Consider the following 25,361-nt stretch of genomic DNA (forward strand, 5'->3'; position numbering starts at 1 on the left):
AGGGCACCCGGGACGGGGGGAGCACCCCTCAGCGGTGTGTCCGAGAGCTCGTCTGGCTCCATTAAAGGGGTCCGCTGGGACTGCAGGGGCCCGATCAATGACAAGCATGGATCCGGGGGTCGTGTTTCCACCGGGTCCACGGCCCCGTCCTGCTCCACCTCCACGAGAAGCTCTGAAAGCAGCAGCTTCCCGTTCAGGCCCCCGCTCCCCGTGGGCTGCAGTAGTCGCCCCTCAGCTGCAGGATTCCTGTGAAAGCCGGAGCTCAGCTCAGCTCGTTTTACCCGAACATTCAGGGGAAAAAATCTCTGATCCTGACCATCTGTTCAGCACCGTGCTGCTGCCCTGCTACTGTTCCCCTGTAGGACGCACCCCGCGTGAGACAAAGTGCTGTTCGCACACCCGTCTCTTTGTCCGGGAGCTCGTGGAAACGTTGCTTTCACCTGTGGACGGCGGCGTCTGGCCTTCAGAGCGGACAGACGCCGGGCTGCAAACGCGTCCCGGACTCCCTGAAGGACATCCTTTTGACTTCCTCGGCCAGATGTCCCTTTCAGGAGCTCCCGGTGCCCCGCCGTCACTTGAATGAGGCCTCGGCGAGCACAAAGGGACGTGTTGGCCGAGCACCACGTGCTGATGCCACGCTGAAGCGGCCTCTCAGGGATGATGTAAGTCCTCATGCAAATTGATACCACATTGTGTGCTCATAATCCGCAGAGAGCCTTGAAGTCGATCAGCTGAATAAGTGCGGCACCGGAGGCAGAGGCGCTCTTTGTGTGGCCTTTCGCTGATTAAACTCTGATTTGTTTGTGTTTTCATGTTTTTTTTTTTTCTTTATTTCTGAGCAGCTTTTTCCTCTCATGTCCAGACGGAGCTCACAGAGGCTGGAAGCACAGCGTGGAAGTAGGAGCGAAGGCAGCGACCTGAGCTGACCTGCTCTAAAAACGTCTTTAGCTCAGGGGTGCCCAAACGTTTCAGCCTGCAACCCCCAAAATACGGGTGCCAGAGACACCCCCCCCCCTCCCCCCTTTAGGCGAGGGGGTGGGGGTAATTTTCTCGTTTTTGGAAATTACGAGACTGCAGCAGTAATTTCATGATAACTCTTAGAAAACGACGACGTCTGCCCCCCGTTTTAAAATGTTGAGCATCTTTTTATACTTTGGAATCTGTTTCACAAATAAATAATCAGCAGCAAACTATTATTGGCAGCAGGACTTTGAGACGATTACGCAGACGACTGTGTGAGTTTTTCTCATAATATTTTGACTTTATTGTCATAATTGGCACCAAAGAGTTGATTACGACAATTGTGGATTAAAGAAAATAAATTATTGGCTGTACATGTACATGACATCTAATGTATAAAAAAAACATGCTTAAAAGCATACAGTTGCTATATCAAAATACTATATCTAATATTTTAAAGTAAGAAAGTTGGATCATCTCACAACGCCCACTTTGGGAACCTCTGTTTTAGTTTATTTATGCTTTTTAAACTTGATTATTTTTCTGATATTCTGCAGTTTACAGTGAGCAGCTCAGCCCTTACAGATCAGTACAGTTTAAATTATAAATTCAGATAAAGATGATCTTCAAATAAACACCAATTGATCGCCTAGAGGTCAACATTTCTCCTAGAAAAATCAGATTTCCTTGCTGCTGTTCATTGAATGCATCAGAACTAAAACCTCCTCCATAAATGGGTCATTTAAGACATTCTTTGCTTTGAGTTTATTTAAAAAAAAAAATGAATCTGATAAAGGTTGCTGCCAGATGCCGTCATACATGCGTGGCTTCATCGTGTAATGGAGGGGTGTCCAAGGCGCGGCCCGGGGGCCAGATGTGGCCCTCGGCAGCAGTTCAACAGGTCCTGTGAAGGAAAGTTTTAGTAATATTTTAGATTTTCAGTGACAAATTTGTGTTCTTAAATGGAAAAGTAGAAATAAAGTATTTTTTTATAAGCCGTGTTCCTGTGCTTTGATTTATGTAAGTAGAGCCATAAACATCCATCGTCTTTTCCTCAGACACAGACATTTACTAAACTTGGCTAAACACCTAAATGCAGCATTGGCTTTAGAAGGAAATTCTCATTATGCAGCAGAAAATAAACCAAAAATTCAACAAAAAGGAAGCAGTTGTTCTCACATCTACAACGATTTGTTCTTTTCTTCTTCGTTTCATTGAAATATCGCTTGTTTAATTTGTCGGGGAACAGGAAAAACATGCATAATAATATTAATTAGCATTTTTAGGTAAAAATAATAATCTTGGACGCCACAGGTGTGAGATGCTCCTCCTCTGTTGGGTTGAAAGCTCTTCCCTCCACCGAGGAATCTGCAGGATGCTGTTATGGTCAACGTTTCTTTTGTTGGGTAAAAACCTCGGTGGGATGTCTCACTGTCCACCAGGTCAGTTCCTCAAACAAACACCGTAAATAATTTTACACCTCAGAGTTAAAGGAGATGCGCTGCGTTCTGTTTTTGGCCACCAGATCAGTGATTTGAGCATCTTTCTCCTGCTGTGAAATCCTGGCGTGGGGCCGAGGGCCGACAAACACCCTGTAACCCTCGGACTGCAGTCGGACCAGGAGGATGTTGTGATCGGGAGAGCTGCTGTCATTTGGGAATATGAGTCAGGTGGAATGACTTCATTGCTTTTTACGGGTATTAGGTCATCTCTTTCCCTCACTTTCCCCATTTCCACACCCTCCCCCCACCCCGCTCTCTCCCTGCTGCCATGTGTAATCACATTGATGCTGTACAGCCATCGTGACACGCCCACTGGTGATGAGTAAGGCTCACCTCACCGCTCGCTGCTCGTAGGGGGGGGTGATCTCAACTCCGATTGTCTCACCTCTTAGTTGTTTTTAGACGTAATTCATTTAATCTGAGAAATTAAAGACCCCGTTCCTGATACTCCCTGGTCTCTAAAATCTAATCTAGAAATCTTTTGTCTAGCAGCACCAGCAGCTTCTGGTCATAATTTTATCAATAAAAATCTGTGAGCTAAAAAAAAAAAAAAATATATATATATATATATATATATATATAAATATAAAACACTCCCAGGAACATTGATGTGATTGCTCATGTACACATCAGCTATGAATTTAGTTTATCTCTAAAAAAAACAAGTCTCTATTTGTCACATTTTTCTTTGTTTGTTTTGAAAGGAAATGTAAAAAGGAAATTAAATTAGCAGCTGGACTTACATCATGGCTCCTACGCTGTGAAATGTATGTAAGCTTTCTTTCTATATATTTAAGGTTTGATGATATGAAAAATATTAAAGCATTACTGTTTTCTGAAAAGATAAATATCTAAATTTGTAAAAGGAAACTTGAAACAGGCAGAAAACCTTTAACACCATGGATAGATGTCATCAGCTTTGTGCTCATTGTCTCATCCAGCCTTCACCTAAAGATTTTATGCATCAGTATTTTAGCTTAAAACAAGCTAAACTTAATTAAAAGACAAGTGAATAAAGACGAGGGCACTAAAATATTGCTGCATATTCATATGTTTCGTTGACCGGTTTTCTCCATTAGAAAAGGTTTCTGTTTATTTCTGTGCAGCTTCTATAGATTCTGCTGTGATTGGCTGTTCTGTACATGCTGCACTAATACGGACTGTAAATGTCAGATGAATACACTCAGCAGAAATTAATAGTGATTTTCCTGTTTAAATGGAAAAGTGTCAAAGGTTTCCTGCAGAATCTGGAGAAGTATGACTTGTTTTCAGTGTTTTCTGAGTCCGGATAATACAAAACATAATTTTCAAATGATAATTTCATTTATTAAGACGCTATTTAAACCAACCTGGCCACATGTTAAAAAAAGTAATTACCCTTTAAACCTAATAACTGCTTGTGCCACCCTTGGCAGCAACAACAGAACCATTATAATTTAGCTGCACTGGAGTGTTTACAACAACAAATGGCCTCGTACTTTGACTAGGCCGCTCCAAAACCCTCTTATGTTCTTTTTAAGCCAGTCACAGGTGGTCTGACGTTCTGTTAACTGTGACATCATCCAGAGAAGATGGCTCACCCGCTACTACCATCTAATGTAGAACAGATTACTAGATCAATGTGTGCTTCTGTGCTTTTTTGTCTCTCTTGTTGTGTCTCTGCTCTGTCTTCTCTAAGCCCCAGTGGGTCGAGGCAGATGACCGTTCATACTGAGCCTGGTTCTGGTTCTGCCGGAGGTTTTCCTTCCCGCTAATGGGTGGTTTTTCTTCCCACTGTCGCTTCATGCTTGCTCAGTATGAGGGATTGCAGCAAAGCCATGTACAATGCAAACGACTCTCCCTGTGGCTCTACGGTTCCCCAGGAGTGAATGCTGCTTGTCAGGACTTTGATGCAATCAACTGGTTTCCTTATATAGGACATTTTGACCAATCTGTATAATCTGATTGAACATGACTTTGTAAAGTGCCTTGAGATGACATGTTTCATGAATTGGCGCTATATAAATAAAATTGAATTGAATTGAATTGACTTGCTGCTGTGCTTTGGATCATTGCTGCACAACCTGGCAGAGAGAGCAGAACTGGTGGTTCTGCAGCATTTCGTCCAGGTCCTGAAGCAGCACCGCGGCCCCAGACCTTCACGCTACCGCCGTGATATTTGAAGTTCTTGGTCTGTTTTGAACTCACTTTTCAAAGAGCTCTAGAATCACAACGTCTGTGATGCCTGCAGAGCTTTAGATGCTCCGGGTTCTTCTGGGTCTTCCTGGGTCTAAACCGGTTTCTTTATTATTATTATTATTATTATAGGTTCTCACTGTGGTTCCCTGTGTTCCTGAAGTGGACCCCAGAGAACCAGGCGTGGCTTTGAATCACTGGAAGTGATTGTTTCTCACCTGTTCTTTTAGAGCGGCATCAGCCCGCTTCATCCTGTCAGACAGGTTCTGTTTGTTGGTGATTACGTCGATCTTCAAAGCTGCAACATTTAAGGGTGATAGAAAAGCTAAAACCACTGGAGTCCTGCGGGGAGGACTGCTACTTTTTCACAGCACCGGATGTTCACACTTATGTGAGAAGCAGACAGAAAATCCAACGAGAAAAGTCTGAGAATTTGTTGTAAACCTAAACTCAGTTTCCAGGAGTTTAATGTAAAATGTTTGGAGCTGACAATAAGGACCTGTGCTTTTTGTTGATTTTAAATTTACATTTAAAATCAGATAAAAAAAACACTTAAAGCACATATTAAACTAAAGCATAAGAGTATGATTAAAGGACGTGTTTAAATATGTATATTTTTTTTTCTCTTTTTAATAACTTACATTGGAGTTAAGAAAAGTTTAGACAAAACCCTTTGTGCAGTGCTGAGTGCATCAACATGCATATATTGGCCATAAAGTCAGATGATGCATGTTCTGTTAAGTCACAGAATTAACTTATCATTTACATTGTTTTAAATAATTTTCCTGCAATGATAAACATTTTACATAAAGTCAGTTTCATGGCACCTAAAGCAAAAATAAATGTGAGTAAAAATTCATCAGGATTCATAACAGATTTATATTTAGTCAATATATTCAGTATAATAATAATATTTACCGGTCGATCTACGTTCCTACCCTCATCTATGGTCACGAGCTTTGGGTCGTGACCGAAAGAACGAGATCCCGGATACAAGCGGCTGAAATGAGTTTTCTCCGTAGTGTGTCTGGGCTCTCCCTTAGAGATAGGGTGAGGAGCTCAGTCATCCGGGGAGGACTCAGAGTAGAGCCGCTGCTCCTCCACGTCCAGAGGAGCCAGTTGAGGTGGCTCGGGCATCTGGTTAGGATGCCTCCTGGACGCCTCCCTGGTGAGGTGTTCCTCTGTCCCACCGGGAGGAGGCCCAGGGGAAGACCCAGGACACGCTGGAGGGACTATGTCTCTCTGCTGGGAACGCCTTGGGATTCCTCCTGAGGAGCTGGCCCAAGTGGCCGGGGAGAGGGACGTCTGGACCTCCCTACTGAAGCTGCTACCCCCACAACCCGACCCCGGATAAGAGGTGGAGGATGGACGGACGGATAATAATATTTGTCAGTGTGGAATTCTTCATTTCTCCATCGAGGTGGAGACTGGAAGTTGTCCATGTTGGTTCGGAGCAGGAAGTTTTGAAATTAGCCAGAAATAAAATCTATTTTTTTAAAGGCATTGCACAGCTTTATGATGGAAGCGTCTGGAGGAAGCAGGACGAGGTGTGGAGCTGCAGACCCGAGTCAGTGATTGATGACTTCAGACTTGGTCAAATTAGAAAACACCCATGACTCGATTTTGACTATAATACGTATGACTCGGGGCTTTTCCTGGATTTGAGCATCTTTAAACGATTAAATTAAATCGCTAACATTAAAGTCATTCCAGCTACCAACACACAAAATGCCGGGTCCCTCCTGAACAACTCCCCAGTCCATTTTAGAGGGTCGGAAAGTCTCTAAGAAAGACGTTAAACACTTTTAGATGCTTTGTGACATTTAAATAAATACTTTTTTTGTGTCTAGTGTCTCAGGGAAAGCTCATTACGATTAGTTATAATTACCTGAACCTTAAACCAAAGGATTTGGACTTGACTTGAGACTTGGGAAGTAACGCATTGGTCCCACCTCCAGGAGCAGGACACAGTCCAGCATATCAGCGGAGTTAAACTATTTCAATTACCTCCTTAAACCTGTGCTTTTATCCTGCACTGCAAAAAGGGAACTAAGAGAAAGAAATTCTTGAATTGGTGTATCTATATGATTTGAGCGGGTAAATGAGATTATCTGATATGGAAGGAGTATGTTGACCCCTAAAATAACATAATTAGAAAAACTGCACTTAAAATGAGGTGATGGAGATGATTTAGTTCTATTTTAAGAGCAAAAATCATATTCCAGTGGCAGATCATGTAAACCTGCCTGCTTAAATCAAGGACAAATACATTCATTTCAATAAAATTTTACTGGTAGTTCCCTATTTGCAGAATGTGTGTTGTAGGTATTTAAAAGTGACATAAAATATTCTCTTTTTTCCTTTCCTTTAGGTTGTTTCAGTCACGGTCTGATGTTAAACGTTGGTCAGAGGTTATTTCACCTGATGGCTCAGAGTGTGACCCGCCGTCCTGCAGCATCATCTGTGAACACCAGGAATCTGAGCAAACCATTTGCAGCTCTGCAGCATCAGTCATGTAATATTCACGCTCAGCGGTTACATAATGAGACGCACGTCCAGGAAGCCCGGCCTGCACACTCTGCTTCCGCTTTATTTGTGTTTTTTTGTTTGCATTTGGCACCAAACGAGGGTCACCGGGAATTAAACTGTCTGCGCCGCTCAACCGGCCCATCTGTACCGCTCCGTAATGGCACTCACGCTGCTTTTGTTGCCTTGAGGAATGGCTGCATGATGGCTCAGTGGCTGCCACTTTAATTAAATTATCAATTCATGTGAAACCCGGAGTAGGTCAGTGTATCAATCATTGCCAAAGTGGGGTTTGTGCAGTCAGAGTGGCCCCCAAGGGCTCTCCTGGGTGTCCTGAGTGAAAACATCGCTTCTGTTATTTAGTCTCATTTATGCTACAGTCGCTGCGGCGGCGTTGGGAATCTGAGGATGGCGGCTGTTGACGCAGAGATGGCAAACTTTTCCCCGCTGCCATTTACGGCTCAGTCTGAGATCCATGGTCCAGCTCAGAGGTTCTGGCGGAGCAGCGCTAGGCGGACGTATTTGTTGCCCTTAACCTTTTTCTCTCAGGATCACGTTAAACCAACAAACTTCAGTCGGTTTTATGTGACACACTGCAAAAATAGAACTAAAAATAAGTAAAGTTTTCTTGAAATGAATGTGATTGCCCTTGATTTGAGCAGGTAAATGAGATTATTTGCCAATGGAGTGAGTATTTTTTACCCCTAAAATAAGATAATTAGATATACTGCACTGGAAATAAGACGATGGAGATGAATTTTTCCTATTTTAAGTGCAAAAATCTTATTCCATTGGCAAATAATCTAAGTTACCTGCTCAAATCAAGGGCAAATACATTCATTTCAAGAAAACTTTACTTATTTTTAGTTCTATTTTTGCAGTGCAGAGCAACACAAAGTAAAGTGGAGAGAAAAGGATGTTTGGTTTTCACATTTTCCTCACAAAAACTAACCGTCTAAAATGTTTGTTTGTGCCTCTGTGTGTCACCTCCTTTATAATCTGATCCCAGTAGATAAAATCAACGTAAATAAAGTTTTCTCAGTGTTAATACCCCTGTGAAGGCCTCAGAGGTCTGATGGAGAACAACCAGCATCGTGGAGACCAAGGAACCCAGCAGACAGCTCAGTTCTGGTTCTGTTCAAAGCAGAGCTAGGGTCTGATTATATCTGAACATGTAGAGAGGACGGACCTCCTGCAGACCCACCTCACAGCAATGCACCGTTTGTGCTGCTCTGCCACATAAAGCGCCAATTCATGAAACATGTCATCTCAAGGCAGTTTCCAAAGTCAAATTCAATCAGATTATACAGATTGGGTCAGATTATACATAAATACAGATTATTTTAGTGCCGATGGAGTGATGTTCTCAGCCTTGGTGCTGCTTTAAGACCCAAACCTGCAGCTCACATTTAGTTTGCTGACAGTAGTCTTCATTTTTTTTTTGTCATACATGAAGCGGGTCCAGAAAATCAGCCCCAAGGTGACGTTCTAGTCTCGTTACGGTGTTGCTTTTCTTATACCAACCTTCCCTCAGAGCATCTCTGCGGGTTTGTCTGCCCGTGTGTCCAGTAGATCAGGACAGTCTCACCGTCTAATCCTGTCCAACAGAAGAGGTTGATGTGTTATTTTTTACATTTTATCCTGGTTAAGGAATAACAATTCTGACATCAAACTCAAGACGTTTGACCTTTTATTGCTTATAAAATATTTTAAAAGAGAAAAAGCTGGTATTTGTGAATGTGTAATTTGCCCTTTTGTTTCCAAGAGAGACGTTGACCTCTACCTCTAAGAGCGCACAAAGACAACATTTTTTTTGTTTCCTGAGCTGAATGTGTGAAAAATACCTAGAAAATAACATTTTCGGATCAATCAGACGATCCCATCCACGGTAGTGGAAAAATGTTCTATTAATTGAAGGTGATTCATCTCTCAGGTCAGGGCAGGACTCAAATATTGTTTAGGGTAAAAATATAATTTTCATTTTGTCTAATTTTCTCATTTTGTAGAGGGTAAACATCACAACATGCTGTGCTTTGTAGCAACTAACAGTAGATTGCTTTATTCAACAGACTTGTGGTCCACAAAGAGATAAAAAAAAAAACACAAGAAAAATTAAAAACTAATAGAATAAAAAAAAATAGAATAAAATAAATACATAAATAAATCTTATAAAACATTTGCATACCAATGTTTCCACAGAGCCGACTGGAATCTTAGGGCACTGAGAGAGAGATGTGAAAACATTACAATAAGACTATTCAATGAGCTGCCCAAACGACACATAAGTCTGTATATCAGATTTCTCACAAGTGCCTGGAATGTTCTGACATGCGCATTAAAAAACATCTCACTTGCACTGCTGAACCTGGGTTTCTTAAGCAGAATTCTCAAAGAATCATTATAAGCAACCTTAAGCTTCTGCATGCTAGCTTTTTTTAAATTACACCACAAGAGAGCCGTATACTAGGATGTACAGTAAGCTTTAAACAGGCTTATTTTTACCTCAGCAGTACACATATAAAATTTCCTCCCCAGAATGTTTTCCTGGGTGTACAACACACAACACTGCCGATAAATATCATTATCATCACAGAGCTGGTCTGTGATGTAGTGACCCAGATATTTAGTTTTGGAACAAACATTTAACTTTTGCCCTGACAAAAAAAAAATAAAAATCAGGGAAACAAAGTTGTTTGTCTGCTTTAGTCCTACAAACTACTACAACAGTTTTCTTAGCATTATACTGCACATCAAATTTCAAGAAGCCCACCCTGACGCACACCATTACTCACTCCAGAGGAAGCAGAGATGTTATTGCCCCATTTTACATGCATTTTCTGCTTAGAATACCAGTAAACTAAAGTATGAAAATATCTGGAACCCCTCGCTGTTTTAATTTGTCAAATAACTTGTAGTAATTGACACGATCAAAGGCCTTAGAGGCATCAATGAACCCAATTAGAACAGATGAATTTTTTCTTAAATATGCTCTTGCTGCCTCTTTCAGGCCATAAATACAGAAGTCAGTACCCAACTTGGCCTTGAAATCAAATTGGTTATCAGTTGTACTAATAAACTGATTGAGCCGACCAAGCAAGATTTTTTCTAATACTTTAGATATCACACTAGCTAAAGCCATTGGTCTGTAGTTATTAAGGCTACCAACCTTACTAGTTTTGTCCTTAATTATCGGCACAAGGGTAACAGATAATAGGGAATCAGACAACTGCCCATGTGTCATAAACCCAGAGAAACACATCGCAAGCAGCACCACCAGTTTTTGGCTAGCATATTTCAGATGTTCTGCTGTAATGCTATCAGAACCCGTCGCCTTATTCTCACACAAGTACGCTATAGCCTGCTGGACTTCACTAGGGGTTATTATAACCGCATCACTCTTAGGAATGTTTCCCAAGCCATAGGGTTCAGTTTTTACACAGTTAAATAAAGCAGAATAGTGCTGTCTCCATAAATCTGCTATATTATGAGCCCCAGAAATGCCCTCTATGGTACTGGGAAGTAGTGCAGCAGACCTGTTTAAGGCTCTGACGTCATTCCAAAAGCCAATAACATTATTATTAACCAAGTTTTCAGCCATGGAGTCTGCTCTCATGTTCTGCTCACGCTTGGAAATGTATCGAATGGCATATTTAAACTTTGCACTAGTGAATTTTTTATATTCTAGGAGAGTTCCATCTCTTGGTCTACCTGCTTGTACCCACATCTTATAAGCCTGTTTAGCTTCTGCATGGTATCCTGACACATGTTTATTCCACCCTGGCCTGATGTTATTTGCCTTTCTGCATGCAAGGTATGGTCTTGTACTCTCATACAAAGCATCCACAATGCCATCGTACATAGTATGAAGGTCTCTACAGTGAGAAATATCACTGCAATTAACATCTGAGCACATAATAGATTGAAGAGGAAGACTTATTTTACTCAAAAGAAGATCAGTTTTCCTATGATATGCTAATAAGTCTTCTTTAGAGAGTCTGGACCAAGTTTAACTGAAGGGGCACTATTTTGCCCCCCGTACAAACTCTGGGAGACTTTTAATATCCAGCATCATTAAAAATGGAATATGATCTGACAAAGAATATTCATAAGATTTCTATTGATTTTACAACAGCATGGGCATCCGCAGAGCTAACGCAATGGTCAAGCCATGACGTTGTATGCCAAGCTTCACTTATATAGGTATAGCTATCTGCAGGTAGCAGCAGCTGGCTGGACAGTATAAAACTGTTATCATCACAAAACTGTTGCATATGTTCGGCAAATGAAGAATATTCATCAGATATATCTGCATTCATATCACCTACTACATACACAGAGGTAAAATAATGGTCATCAATAAGAGAGTTCAAGAAAGCAAGTCTATTCAAAAACATTTCTTCATTCTGAGGACAGTCATATGATGTGTAGACATTAATAATGACAAATTCTTTGTTTTCAACTTTTAAATGTACAGCAATACACTCGTCAACACCAGTTCTGATGACATTTAAAACTGTAGAGAGTAGAGAAAACTATCTATCTATTTTTTTATATATAAAACTTAAAGCTGCTTTTTTGTGTTTCATATGCTCTAAAAATGTCAGCTGTTTCTATAACTATGTTGTCAGATGCTGGACATTAATTGTTAAGACCTAAAAGATAATTAAAAATGTATATGTTCTTCTCAAATCAAGCGGAGTAGAGGTAAAACGGCGTGAAAAGCTCTCAGACCGAGTTTAAATGTTACGACTGACACTTTTGTATAAAAACAGTTTTCACTTCCGTCGCCTGTTAATTGCTGTCGCCAGGGGGCGCCCGAGAGCTGCGGTCTAATTAGCAGAGATTGGCTGCCTAATCAGCAGTGCAGATCTGCAGGTGGTGACTGCCTCGGTCCGGTTCTGTTCGGCTCGGCAGCTCTCTGTTCGGTTCAAAGAAAGCCTCCAGAAGGGGAGATAAAGTGATGATTAACCGGCCTGTCGACATTTTTAAAGGTCAGTGGCGAAGAGGAGGAGAGGCTGTTTGAAACAGCCGCAAAGATAGAAGGTAAGGCGAGAGGCTCCACTGCGCTGCTTTTCACTTTTTCCTCCTCTCCCTGTGCGCGTTTTACTAAAGTAGGCAGACAGACAGGGAGTTGAATCAGTTCATGAACTTAGTGACCCATGATGTGGAAAAGAGAAAAAAAAGTTTTAGTGCTGGCGGTGTTCTTAGCCGCTGGATGGCGCATCGTTGGAGTTAAAGTCAGCGTGGCCAGCAGGGGGCGCCAGAGAGGCGCCTAGTTGGAGGTTCAGGGGGGATTCCTGCAGAAAGCAGCTCAGACTGGGCAACAGTGATGTTCCCGGAGCTGCTAAGGTTTTAATTAAACACTGCCGATAGGATCCAGCCTCTAAACCCCAAATAGTCCTTACCTGGATGCATGAAGAGCGGCCTGAGCTTCTCAGAAGCCCCTGGATGTTTCGTCTTATGAAGTGTGAAGAGCAGAATGAGGCCAGCACTTGTGTCAGGGCCACATTTGGGCCTTTCAGACACTCAACACGGAAAACACCGTCTGTTGGATTTTTGGCTTTTCTCAGTTTCTGTGGAGGGCTGGATGGAGAGTCCAAAGCTGTGTGGTCCTCAGAGGACTAAACTACCTCCTCGGCTTTTCATCAGGTTCTGCACAGATCTGCTCATGAGCTATTCATTGAAATCAGAACTGTTGAGGCAGGAAACATTAAAAATCATGGCTTAGGACCTTTGAGGGGTAGAACTGGGGGCCAGTTGTCCAAAGCAGGGCTGCTTTTAGCTGTCTGTGTGATTTAGGCCTCTGTTCATCTAGATTACCCAGTGGAGCGCTTTGCTAGCCCCACCTGGTCTTATTAAGAGGTCCAGTCTGTCCGTTACTACTGGTGTAGATCTAGGAAAGATGTGTTAGAGTTGCAAGATGGAAAATCTGTGAGATTGCTGATGTTTAGACACAAAACAGCACCTTGATATATATTTTTACAGTGATTTCTGCTCCACTGAGTTATAAACCACCAGAACATCTGGATTCATTGACATTTACAGCTTGTTCCACATGTTGGTGCATGAAGTGTTGGGTTAATTGTCAAAATGCAGCTACTGATCAATCAGTAAAAGCCTGTTTTCCTTTAGATTTGCTGTTTTCTCTTCATGTCTCCATGTTTTTTAAAAGGTTTCCCTAATCGGTGGCGGATGTGTCGCTATAATGGGTCCAAAGTGGTTCTGTACCGTTATATTTCTGCACGAGCCGATCGTTTTTTTTTCTTTTCACTTCTCGGTTGAATTGAAAGAAGATAAAGAGCAAAAATAAAGCAGCTTCTCATTCTGTGGAGAAACGAGATCAGAGTTGCTCACAAATTTCTGATTTGAAATTAAGCCTCAGTGAAGATAAAGTAGAAAAGGTCGACATCTGCCTGTGAGTTCATCCCACAATATTTACAACCGGTAAATGGTAAGAAATTGGTAAATAATATTGGGGGGAAGAATAAGTATCTTGTTGGAACATGTACTTAAAGTCAAGTAATTCCTCCGTTCTGTCTCAATTAACCTCTAAGACGACATTCTGCTACCCAGGATCCCAAACGATGAAGAGTTTCTGGTGTTTCCCCTTTTTTCTTGTAGTGTTTGTTTCTAAATGCGGACTCTGGGCCAGCCCTCCGTAGCCGCAGCCTCTCCAGGCCTTTGGAGCGTACGCAGAATGCGGTTTTCCAGAGATGTAGGTCTGTTTATGTTATACGTCCGAGCAGCAATCGCAGCACATTTGGGCACGGCTCCGTGTTTCCAAAGCCTCGGAGACGGCCGAGGATCAGACGCGCTGATGATGAGGAAAACATGTGGGACCAGAGATCAGATTTCAGTTTTTCTGGAAGTGGAGCCTCCCTCACACCCCCCCCCCACCCCCATGGTTTCTGTCGCTCTGATCGTAGATGCTCCTGGATGTCAGCCGTTTGTTTCCCATCTCAGACTCCGTCAGAACGAGCTGGGCTCCATCCTGCGTGCTTTTATCATCATTTGCATGCAAAGCTAACGTCACAAAGCAACATTTGTCTGGACTGTGGGAACCTGAAGCTCCGTTCTTCGTTGACCTGGCCGTGAAGGCGGTGCAGCGAGCGGTTAGTCACACGCAGATGTTCATCAAATCTGCAGTTTTCCAGCTAACGACGTTCAGTTGTAAATATTTAAATTGGCATCTGAATGAATGCATCGACAGAGGTAGTGCGTATCGGCGGGAATGAAAGAGAAACACTTCTGTCTGTTCCACGGAGCTCGTCTGAGCAGTTCCTCTGGTTTTCAGGCGGGATCAAAGATCTGAAAATGGGTTTCTTTTCAGGCCAAAGTTCTTCACCGAAGCTCTTTTTTTTTTCTTTTATTTCTCGGAAAAGAACAGAGTTAGTTTGAAACAAGCGTTCAGATTACACAGCCAGCGTGTTGGCTTTTATCTGTCCTGCTCTTATTGTCTAAAGAAGTAGCAACAGACAGGAAGAAGACCTCCAGCTAAAAGGAGTTTTATTTCTCTACAGTTGGCGTCTGCAGGGTTGCATCCGCCTTCATCTGTCGGGTCGGCTCTTGTTTCTGGACCTGATCTGAGAATCAGATAAAACTGTAGGGCTGCTGGTTATAAAAACAAGATTACTCCTATTGCCTAAAAGTGAAGGTTGAAGAGTTTTACTTTCCAAGATGGTGCTGGGGATGATTTCTGCACAGTTTGAGGGAAATGTTCATCTTAAGTGAATAGAATCCAGAAAAAAATGCATTACATAGAGACTTTCATGCCAATAAGTGAAATAAGTCGAGCTTCTTCGTACTAACAGGACCTAAAACAAGGTAGTGAGACCTCGGCTGGCCTGAACGTGAGGAAATCAGTGGTGTCAGACTCCAGGCGTTCAAAAACAGGACCAGATCATTGTGCTTCCACCTTCTATTGGTCATGCTTAACATTTCTCTTCCTTCAAGAGAAATGTTAGATTGAGATAATGAATTTAAAAAACTAAATTTTAGTCAGATCTGACCTCAGTATGTCCCTCAAAACGTCTCTGAATTACTCAGATTCTAAATGGAGTAAAGTTTATTTGTAGCACATTACAGCAGCAAAGTGCTTTACATCATGAAAATACCACAAAAACATTAAATTGTGCCATTAATACACATCAGATATGTTGGTCAGTGTTCCTGTTATTATGGCTGAAAGCTGCTCTAAACAGGTTTTCAGTCTGGATCTAAAGGAATTCAGAGTTTCTGCTGATTTACAGTTTTCTGGGAGTTTGTTCCAGATCAGTGGAGCATAGGAACTAAATGCTGCTTCTCCATGTCTGGTTCTGGTTCTGGTTCTGCAGAGCAGGCTGGAGCCAGAAGACCTGAGTGGTCTGGAGGGTTGATGCCCTGATAACAAGTCTGTGATGTATTTAGGTGCTAATTCAGGGATTTATAGACTAACAGAAGGATTTTAAAGTCTATTCTCTGGGATACAGGGAGCCATGGAAAGACTTCAGAACCGGGTCCATGTTCTCTACGTTCTTAGTCTTAGTGAGGACTTCAGAACCGGGTCCATGTTCTCTACATTCTTAGTCTTAGTGGAAGGACTTCAGAACCGGGTCCATGTTCTCTACATTCTTAGTCTTAGTGGAAGGACTTCAGAACCGGGTCCATGTTCTCTACGTTCTTAGTCTTAGTGAGGACTTCAGAACCGGGTCCATGTTCTCTACGTTCTTAGTCTTAGTGGAAGGACTTCAGAACCGGGTCCATGTTCTCTACGTTCTTAGTCTTAGTGAGGACTTCAGAACCGGGTCCATGTTCTCTACGTTCTTAGTCTTAGTGAGGACTTCAGAACCGGGTCCATGTTCTCTACGTTCTTAGTCTTAGTGAGGACTTCAGAACCGGGTCCATGTTCTCTACGTTCTTAGTCTTAGTGAGGACTTCAGAACCGGGTCCATGTTCTCTACGTTCTTAGTCTTAGTGGAAGGACTTCAGAACCGGGTCCATGTTCTCTACGTTCTTAGTCTTAGTGGAAGGACTTCAGAACCGGGTCCATGTTCTCTACGTTCTTAGTCTTAGTGGAAGGACTTCAGAACCGGGTCCATTTTCTCTACGTTCTTAGTCTTAGTGAGAACGCGGGCAGCAGGTTCTGGATCCAGTCTTTAGGGCCGGTTCCCTGGAGGCTTTAGATGCGGTCCATCACGGCTGATCTAGATGGTTCTAGTGATTCCTCCTCAGCTTGGAGACCTGCTGATGAACCGTTCTTCTGACTCCAGTTTGTGGCGTTAGGGCAAAATCTAAACTATGCAAGACTTCATCCTCTCAGGACGGACCGGATGTTTGTGGTCGCCGTGGGACAGTAGAGCTGCGAGGCGTCAGGCTGCTACAGCGTAGCGCCTTACCTGTGGGGTTCCAGGTGCCTTCAGGTCATTGGCCAGCTCCTCCCTCACCTTCCTCATCCTCCTCCTCCATGTAGGCGTCGCCTGGCATTGAGCTCCAGACTGAGATTAATTTATTCAGTACTGGGTCGTTTTAGATTCCCTCCATTCTGTCTCTACAGACCTCTGGCAGCATTTAGATTCCTCCTCCTGACTGGAAGCGTTGAGAAATATTTGTGTTTGGTGACGAAAGATGGAAAAAGATTAGCAGAAAAGTGTAGGAACACGTCCCGGCCGCCTTCCCGGTGTTCTCCTGCTGCTGTGACGTCCACGGTGAGACCGGAGCTGGAGAACCTGGAGTGCAGCGGAGGCGGGGCAGGACTGGGGAAATGTTTCTAGCAGGAACGTGTGACTGGGAGGCAGTGTTCTCCTGGCAGGCCAGCGCTGCACCCTAAGCCACTGCCCCATGCCCAAACACAGACGCAGCGTCTCGCCCCATGCGCACACTTTTCCATGGCCAGGAGATAAATAAAAAAAACTTTTTTCCTCTGCATCCCAACCCGATTGGACCTGTGACTCCATTAACTCCACCCCGAAGAAATAAATATAAGCCCTGGGTCAGTTTGTGTCAGACGTTTCAGGCTCTCAGGATGAATTCTGGGATATTTTTCAGTCACTCTCACATTGCAGAGGGTTATTTTTTTCCCCCAGAGCTTTAGTTCTGTTTTAGGGAGGTTTGTTCTCCTAAAAAAACAGATTTTTCTTTTTCTCCTGTGGTGGGATTTATTTTTTTATTTTTTTGTGCGTTTGCCCTCAACTTCCTTTTTTCCAGCAGAATAACTGAGTTGAGGGTGAAGCCGGCACAGAGCTGCTGTTCATCAGCGTTGTACTGACAGGCCCCTCAGTCTGGGGGAAATGAAGAGGGAAGCGATGGGAGCGGCGCAGACGGAGATGAAGCTGGGCTGCAGCTCCTGGCTCCTCCTCACGGCCTCCCCTCCCCGCAGCTCCTGCCCTCCCCTCTCTCCCTCTCCGTGTGCAGCGGTAGGTAGATGTGCTGCAGCGACACCAGGCAGTTCAGGGCTCGAGCCGACGGCGCACACACCCACCCACCAGCCGAGAGCAGGACCGCCTCATTCAGCCGATCCTTCCCACACGCCGCCGCCGACGCTCCCTCCTCCTCCCACAGCGGCAGATAAACTTCCAGAAAGCTCCGCTGCTTTCAGCCGTATTCCCCTCAGCACACTGCAGGGAGGAGTTTCTCGCAGCTACGGTAAGATCCACACTTTTCCTCACGTGTTCCTGCGCTCTGAGGTCTCACGCTGGCTGCTGTCAGGCGGCCGACCGGTCCGTTCAGTCTGGCAGGGAGTGGTGTGGAAAACTGCTTTTTCCCGGCCGTCGGCAGCTCAACGCTGGGTTTTAGGAGCCTAAATCTGCACTTTGTTCATTCAAAGTTATTCCAGAGAGCTTGTGGGGGAGCGAGCGTAGCTGTGGGCGGGTTCTGGTGTCCCACCAACATGGGTGTGCACGGCTCCGAGTGAACTAGTCAGAGCCGATGGATCCGTAGCGAAGTCCGCCCACTCCTGAAACGCAGCGTGCTGCTCTCTGCGCCGTCTGTTACCTGGTCAGCTTTACAGGCTGATAACCGAGCTGGTTTATTACGTTTATAATAAAACAGCGCCTCAGTGGCTCTGCCTTTCCTTTTTAATTAAAACCTTATTTGGTTAATCTAACACTGGGAGTCTGTGTCAAGCAAACAAAACATGTGGTTGTATAAAAGTTTGAATGTTTAGACAATATGAAGAGGATGAGAGTTACAGGGAAGGATTCCTGCTGAGCCCAGCCTCCTCCTCGGTCCTTATCTGGGCATCCCGCTGCACTGTTTAGAACACAACGCTCAGATCTGTATATCTGGTGCTGCTGCAAACAGCAGTGTGCAAAGAAGAAGAAGAAAGTTAGAGAACACGCTGATCTCCGGAGAGGCGAAGCAATTAGCAGCTTTTTGGTTGTTTTTTCACTTTGACGTAAACGCTGGAGGGAGGAGGAGGAGGAGAGATGTCGTCATTTGTCCCTCCTTGGTTGCAGCTTTATGGGTAATTATGGAGGAGCTTAAAAGCCCCGCGAGGTGGAAGACGTTGCTGGATGTTGGCACAGTTTGGAGTGAAAATGTCGGCGTGATTTGAAGGAGAGAGGCAGCACTGGATGCTGCATGTTTATAAAAGAATCTTTATTTTAAGCCTAATGCTAAATATTACAGCCCCGTCAGTAACTCACGCTCTCCTCGCCCACAGCTCACTCAGCATCTGCACCTTTGACCGGTGACCGCCATGGAAACCCCGAGCCAGAAACGCCCGCGTGGCGCCGTCTCCCCGGCCCGCATCACCAGGCTGCAGGAGAAAGAGGAGCTGTGCAACCTCAACGACCGGCTGGCCACCTACATCGACAAGGTCCGCTCCCTGGAGTCGGAGAACGCCACGCTCCGGCTGCGCATCTCCGAGTCGGAGTCCGAGGTCACCCGCGACCTGTCGGGCATCAAGGCGGCCTACGAGACGGAGCTGGCCGACGCCCGCAAGACCCTGGACATGGTGGCCAAGGAGCGGGCGCGGCTGCAGCTGGAGCTGGGCAAGATCAGGGAGGAGCACAAGGAGCTGAAAGCCAGGTAGGAGGAGCGTTTTACGTGTTCTGTGCTACAGATTCAGGATGGAGGCGCCGTTTCTGTGTCTGCAGCCTAAATTAAAGAGAATTTACCGCAGCGTTTCTGTGCCTGGCTGCAGCGTTGATGTTTGCACAAATCTGTTGAGTCTGAAACTCAGAATGTCACGAGATACAGAGCTTTTCATCACGGCTCGTTAGAGCCTCTAAGGAGAGCTGGAGACTTTAGTGTTGCTGCAGTATCAGTGTTTCCACGCTGCAGGAAGAGATCTGGATGCTAGAGCTTAAAAACCTGGATCTAAATCAGAACCAGGACCACTTAGATGGAAATTTTTCCTCAGATCTGCTGATGGGTTTGTAAGGAGGAGAGAAAAACTATTACTGACCTGCATTTATCCTGGTATGACGACAGAAACTCGGCCTAATCGGGACATTTTGTGAGCAAAAGGGAGGATAGGGTGAGCAGAGGTGTGTCACTTCTAACCCCACTGCCCCGAGCCATGAAGAAAGACTAACCGGGTTGGTTAACAAACGATTCACACAGACTCAGCGGGCAGGAATGTCACCCGAGGTGCTCATGTCGGGTCTGGCTCCGTGCAACATTCCTGCTAGGGAGTTATGCTGCTGCACCGCCTCGTTTGTTCAGAACGGCGGGTGTGAACGGCCGGAGGAGCGGCTGCAAAGCAAAAGTACAACCATCAGATTCATTCATAGAGATCTGGTCCAGATTCGCCAGAAAAAGGCTGAAGACGAAACTTAAATCAGATTAAAAGCAGCTTCAGAGCCAGCCTGGGCTGTTGGTGGAAAAAAAAATGTCTGCAGCTTAAACATTTACCCCAAACACACATTAACCTAAATGCTGTTGTTCAGCAACACAAAGCAAATGTTTTTTTCTTTAAACTCCAGAAAAAGAGGGAAAAATGTGCAGGTTTATTTCAGACACTGGTAGAGCTGAACAATTAATCGCATTTACAATATAATCGCAATTTTAAAAACACGCAATTTCCAAACCGCAGAGGTCTGCAATTTTTGGCTATGTAACAATTAGTGAATCAGACGTCGTTTAGGTGTCGGTGAAATGTTTTAAGTGGGTTTGCTCCACATGGAAGGGCAAAGAGTTGCAGCAGTGAGATAATCTAATTTTAGTTTTAGAGTTTATGTAATCATGCTGTTTTTAACAAACTTTTGGGAATCTCACCATAGCATTGAGTATGATCAAACCAATTGATACATATTATATTAATTCATAGAGTTGTTTGTTGGTTGCACAAGGATTGATGTCTAACTCAACAAGCTATTCTTTTGAATAATAATCTCCAGATTAATAAAAACAGTTAAATTTCTTGTTTTAAATAGTTGTTGTTTACAAACGTCTTTGTCTACAGGCCATTTTTGTTACTTGTGGTTAATGCAGAGAAAAGTCAGTCAAATCGCAATTATGGTTGAAATATATCGCAATTTAGATTTTTGGCAAAATCATACAGTCCTAATATGTTTAAAAAGACATGATAAATTAAACTGTAAAAAATAACCGCATTAAATAACAATATTAAGATAAAAAAAATCTCAGATTCTTTTAAATGGTTCAGCCCTGGTCGGTGGAGACTTGAAGCTTGACTCTGAACATTGCTGACGATGCCTGTTTGGGATCATTAAGTGTGTTTTAGTACTTGTAGCTCAAACACGCTTTTTATTGCTTCTACATAGTTTTACTCTGCTCAGTAGCGGGGGAGCTATTGTCTGGTTAGCATGTTGTCCAGCAGCTGCTCCTAATCTGTGCCGAGGTTCTTCAGGCCAGAGATGCAGCGTTACGCTCAGGCTCCTGCTGCACAGTTTAGTCTAACTCTTCCTCTATTCTTCCTCCTCTACCTGTAAAACCTAATCAGACCCGGCGCACCGTGGTTTCTTATTGGACTTTCCTCGCTTTAGCAGCGGCTACGTTTGCGGCTACATGTTGGTGAATTTGGAAACTATGAGAGAAAGAAATGAAAGCTTTGTGGCTCCTGAGCTACCGTGACGTCTTCAGCGCCTTATTTAACTGAGAAACTTAAACTACTACAGGTTTGCTGTTGGCACGTCAGAGTAATTTACAGCAGCTCCTTTTTTATGGCTTTTCCTCATTTTATATATAAAAAAAAAAAAATTAACGGATGAGTAACATCCCCTTATCTGCTAAACAAACACAGTGTTTGTGTTACTATGAAATCTGATGAGGAACGACTCTTGAGGTTTTCACCGGAGCTGAACTAAGAATGTAGAATAACTGTTTCTTCACAGTTTGGCTTCAGTAAAGCTGAACATTTTTTATTTTTAGGCTTCTGGTGCCAAACAGTTTGAGTCTGATGGCTGAGAGTTCCTGATATTCTATGTTCTGATGCAGAAACGATGCCTGCAGAGTTAAACTGTAAGCCCTGTGGCATCGCCGTGCCCCACGCTGACTGCTTAACCCATTCATTCCTGCTAATTATTTAGGAAATGGTTCAATGTTAGTAGCTAGAGGAGTTTATATCTGAACCCTCCCAGCAGTTCTGCAGGAAATGCATCCTTCTGGCCTCATTTTGTGCTGCAGCAGCTGCTCTTTCTGACGGGCTTTCATTGCTGGCTTTGTCCTGAATCCCGGCTGCATTAACTGCTGGTGAATGAGTTAAAATGAAGGTGATGAGAACGGTATTCAGTGTCTGCCGTGTGCTTCTCTCTCCCTGCGCCGCTGCTGTTCTCCGTCAGAAGAGGCTCTGACGTCGGCGTGGAGGCACCGTCTCCCTCTCTCTGCTGTGCTTCGGCCTGTTTGCTGTTCGGTTTCCATGGTGCTTGTGACGCGGCCGTGACTCAGAGGTTTTCTGAGGCCGCTGCAAAGGCCTGAGTGGACTCGGCGCGTTGGGAATGGAGCTGCGTTAATACGCTCTGACTGGCGCCGCAGACAGCCAGCAGCTTCTCCTTACGTCTGTTTAGCTCCTCGCTTCCCTCTGAATGTGACGCCCGGCAACAGGTGAAACTCTGAGCGCGGTCCGGCCGCGGGGACACACCTGTTCAGCCTGAAGGCATCACTCCGCATCTCCTTACACACAGCTTTGTTTGGTTAGCTACAACACATGTTCCCTCCCCGGAAGAAAACCCTCAAGCTGTCCGCTCGGCGTGCCAGACGTCCCTGCAGCACTGGCTGGTTTAGCAAATGATTAAAAACTGTTGGAAAACCAAAAAATGTGCAACGGCAGGTAGACTGTTGGGCTGGTTGGAAGCCGGAGCTCCTTCTGATGGTTGGTGGTTAGAAATATTTCAGGAAGCTTGTAGCCCTGAGCTATTTGTTAAAATATCAAGTTGCTCAGTGCTGAATATATTGCTTATCGTTTTTAAACTTTAGATATTTGTTGCTTTTAACGGCTTTATCACAGTTTCTATTCACTGCCAACATTTATTTCTCAGGAATCATAACAAATTAGACTTGAACCCCTAATTTAAATGGGAACCAGGGGAGGAAAAAGTCTGAATTTAAGCTTTAATCTTAACTATGTGTAAATGTAACCTTTAAAATCAGCCCTACTACCAAACTTGCTTAGTTCGACCATAAGAGGTTGAGAGGCTAAATGCTTTTATCTCAGTTCTACTTAATCTAATCAGACGCTCTGTCTGCACTGATGAAGACTCCCTCACCTCGGCATGCTGAATGCCTGAAGTAGCTGGGTTTGGCAGGGGGAGTTTCCCCGGTCTCCTGATGATTATTTCACCATTCTGTATAATAAGTATGGAGAGAAAGCGGAGGTAAAAACACAGAAGGTGATGGAAAAGTACTTCATTTCGTCTCACAACATAAATCATCGGAGCTCTTTTTAAAAAGAGTGTTTCACAGAATGTTTCATGCCTTGCCACACATGAAAACACGCCTTTAGACACGCCTTAATACACGACACGCACAAGTTGTTCAGACGTTTTCTCCTCAAACTGTTTTCCCAACACTTAAACAAAACCAATCTGTATTTTAGTGTAGACTTTCAAGCTGACAGCGATGAAAATGCCAATTTAAAATAATTAAAGATGACTATTTCAGAGATGTTGGATTGCTTACATGTATTCAGGCCCACCCCCGATGCCATAAAATCATTTCCAGACACCTGAAACAAACCGGTTATTCTCATCAGGACACCGGGTTTGGTCGTTCCTGGTTCTACACAAACTGGACGCGTCACTAACAAAAGACTTCAGAGTCCAACTCGGTTCATTCTGTCCAATTCATCCAAACAGGAAAATGTAAAGAGGAAGTTTCTCCAGAGGCACAAACTTTTCTACACAAAGGAGCGCATTCCTCGGCTGTTTTCCTCTAACGAGCCGTCAGACGAGCGAAGACTTGTTGGTGCAGTTTTATCTCTTACACCCATCACCGCTGAGCGAATGTAGTAAAACCAACAGCTTCGTCTCTGACAGACTGGGATACCTAGCCTGGCTGAAGGCAAACAGACAAACCCTTTTCCTGCCCAGACACAAAGCGCAGATCTGCCCCACCTGTTGTGTTTTCAGGGTGTGGCTCCAGGTAGATGATTCTGAAGCTAAGGCTTCTATTTTCTCTTGATAAACTGTCTTTGGATTTGGATTAAGATGGTTTTCTGGTAGACAGAACGTGGTCTGACATGTTTTGGCTGCAGACTGAACGTTAATAACGAACTAAAGACGGCTTCTGTGACGCTGTGGAGAGACCCACAGCCCTGCAGGAAGTGGATTTATCATGTTTCCTGGGCTGACTTTCAGCGTGTTCTGTCATAATTTAACATTATCTGCTTGGTCTTTACAGTCTGTGATGAATTGTTACAGCCTGCTCTTCCATAAACTGATGCCCCCATCACGCACCGCCTAAATCCTCTCTATAAATAACTGTAAATTGCCTTTACTTTGTGCAACAGGCCTAGTTTTTATATATAATCTGGAGCTGCAGATTAAAGGCCAACATCCAAGCGACACGGAGAGGGAGAGAAACACCAATGGGTCAACGTCTAATAAAAAGCTCCTCTGTGGCGTAACGAGCAACAGGCCGTCATCCCAAGTGGTCTAACATTAGTAACAGGGTTCTGTGTCAGGGAGTAAAGTTTCTATATTTAACCAGGGAGGAACGTTAAAAGCATCTCAGAGGCTAAACAGTAAACGTCTGCGCTGGTAAGCAGAGTGAGGCCTTAAAGCTGCACAGATAAAATGTTTCTTTCCTAATATGGAGAAAAGGAAGACGTGCTTCACATGAGCTAGAGCCACAGCCGGCCCAACGCTGAATGGGGCCTGGGGCGGAAATCGATCTGGGGCCCCTCTTTCTTTCCAGAACATCAGCACCACCAAGAATTTAGAGTAGCTTTATGTGGCATAACGAAGTCCCCGATGCATCTGAATTAAGTAAAATAAAATAACAAAATAATAAAAATCGATAAGTTACAAACAAGAGAAAAATGCTAATGATAAAAATAGCAGCTTCATGGAATCTAGGAAGCTAGGAATGATATCGACGGCGTTTTAATACGGATTTGGTGGATTATTATTTTCTGGGATGTGGTAAATAAACTGAGCTCAAACACAAAGGATTGAACTCGTAGCTTCAGACTGAAACTATTGTAACGCAACAACCAATCAATGAAGATTATTCTTGATGCTTTCACAAAATTAACTCAACTCCTTTTTTAAATGTAAAATGTATGTATAAAAGTTTGAAAACGGTTTATTCTTTGCTGAAAGCATCACATCAAATGCATGAATATTCACGATTAACATAATATTTCTAGATCAAACGGCCTGTGTTAAAATTCAATCATTTACGGTTTGCTGGGCTTGGTTTGCTTTTGCCTTGGGCCGGCTCGGGTTAAAGCTCCCAGGTTGTTTGTTTTTTTTTTAGCTGCTCTGGAGACAAACGGCTAACAGTTTGTCCTCCGGCTGTTTGGAGAACCTCTCTGACGAGACCAGATCCGTCTGTCATCAGCAGCTTGTTCACCAGGATGAAACTTTACCTCATTTAGCAGCAGCAGTCGTAACAGGACAGAAATGTTGCTGATTAATTTTATTTTCAGGTATGTTTGAGTCTTTTGATGTAAAGCTTGGATTCTCATGAATGTCTTTGAATCTGAAGCTGTTGGTAATTAAGGGACTTAAAGATGTTTCAGAGGAGCGTGGCGGTGGTGCAGGGATGGAGCACACGACCCATAATGCCTCAGTCTTTAAGGCGGCCGTCCCGGGT

General features: G+C 43.9%; 1 protein-coding gene and 1 long non-coding RNA gene across 3 annotated transcripts in view; one reads left to right on the forward strand and one right to left on the reverse strand.

Annotated features, from left to right (window-relative positions):
• Positions 1-1,717: 1,717 nt before the first annotated feature.
• Positions 1,718-23,558, reverse strand: LOC118562701. Its single transcript, XR_004930769.1, has 3 exons — positions 23,223-23,558; positions 22,811-22,888; positions 1,718-1,864 (listed from the first exon to the last, which is right to left on the reverse strand). It is a non-coding gene; the product is annotated as an uncharacterized LOC118562701 (long non-coding RNA).
• The window catches only part of LOC105939784 (lamin-A), a 39,242-nt gene continuing 25,913 nt past the window's right edge, over positions 12,033-25,361 (forward strand). Inside the window, exons 1-2 of one of the 2 annotated variants that reach the window (XM_036135480.1) lie at positions 12,033-12,206; positions 18,802-19,169. In XM_036135480.1, coding sequence (XP_035991373.1) covers positions 18,838-19,169 — 332 coding nt within the window. In that variant the 5' untranslated portion in view covers positions 12,033-12,206; positions 18,802-18,837. Of the gene's footprint in view, positions 12,207-17,535; positions 17,784-18,801; positions 19,170-25,361 lie in introns of those variants that run through there. The other variant, XM_036135479.1, reaches the window with a different exon arrangement.

This window comes from Fundulus heteroclitus, chromosome 3 (genome assembly GCF_011125445.2).
Source record: "Fundulus heteroclitus isolate FHET01 chromosome 3, MU-UCD_Fhet_4.1, whole genome shotgun sequence".
NCBI classification, from domain to species: domain Eukaryota; kingdom Metazoa; phylum Chordata; class Actinopteri; order Cyprinodontiformes; family Fundulidae; genus Fundulus; species Fundulus heteroclitus.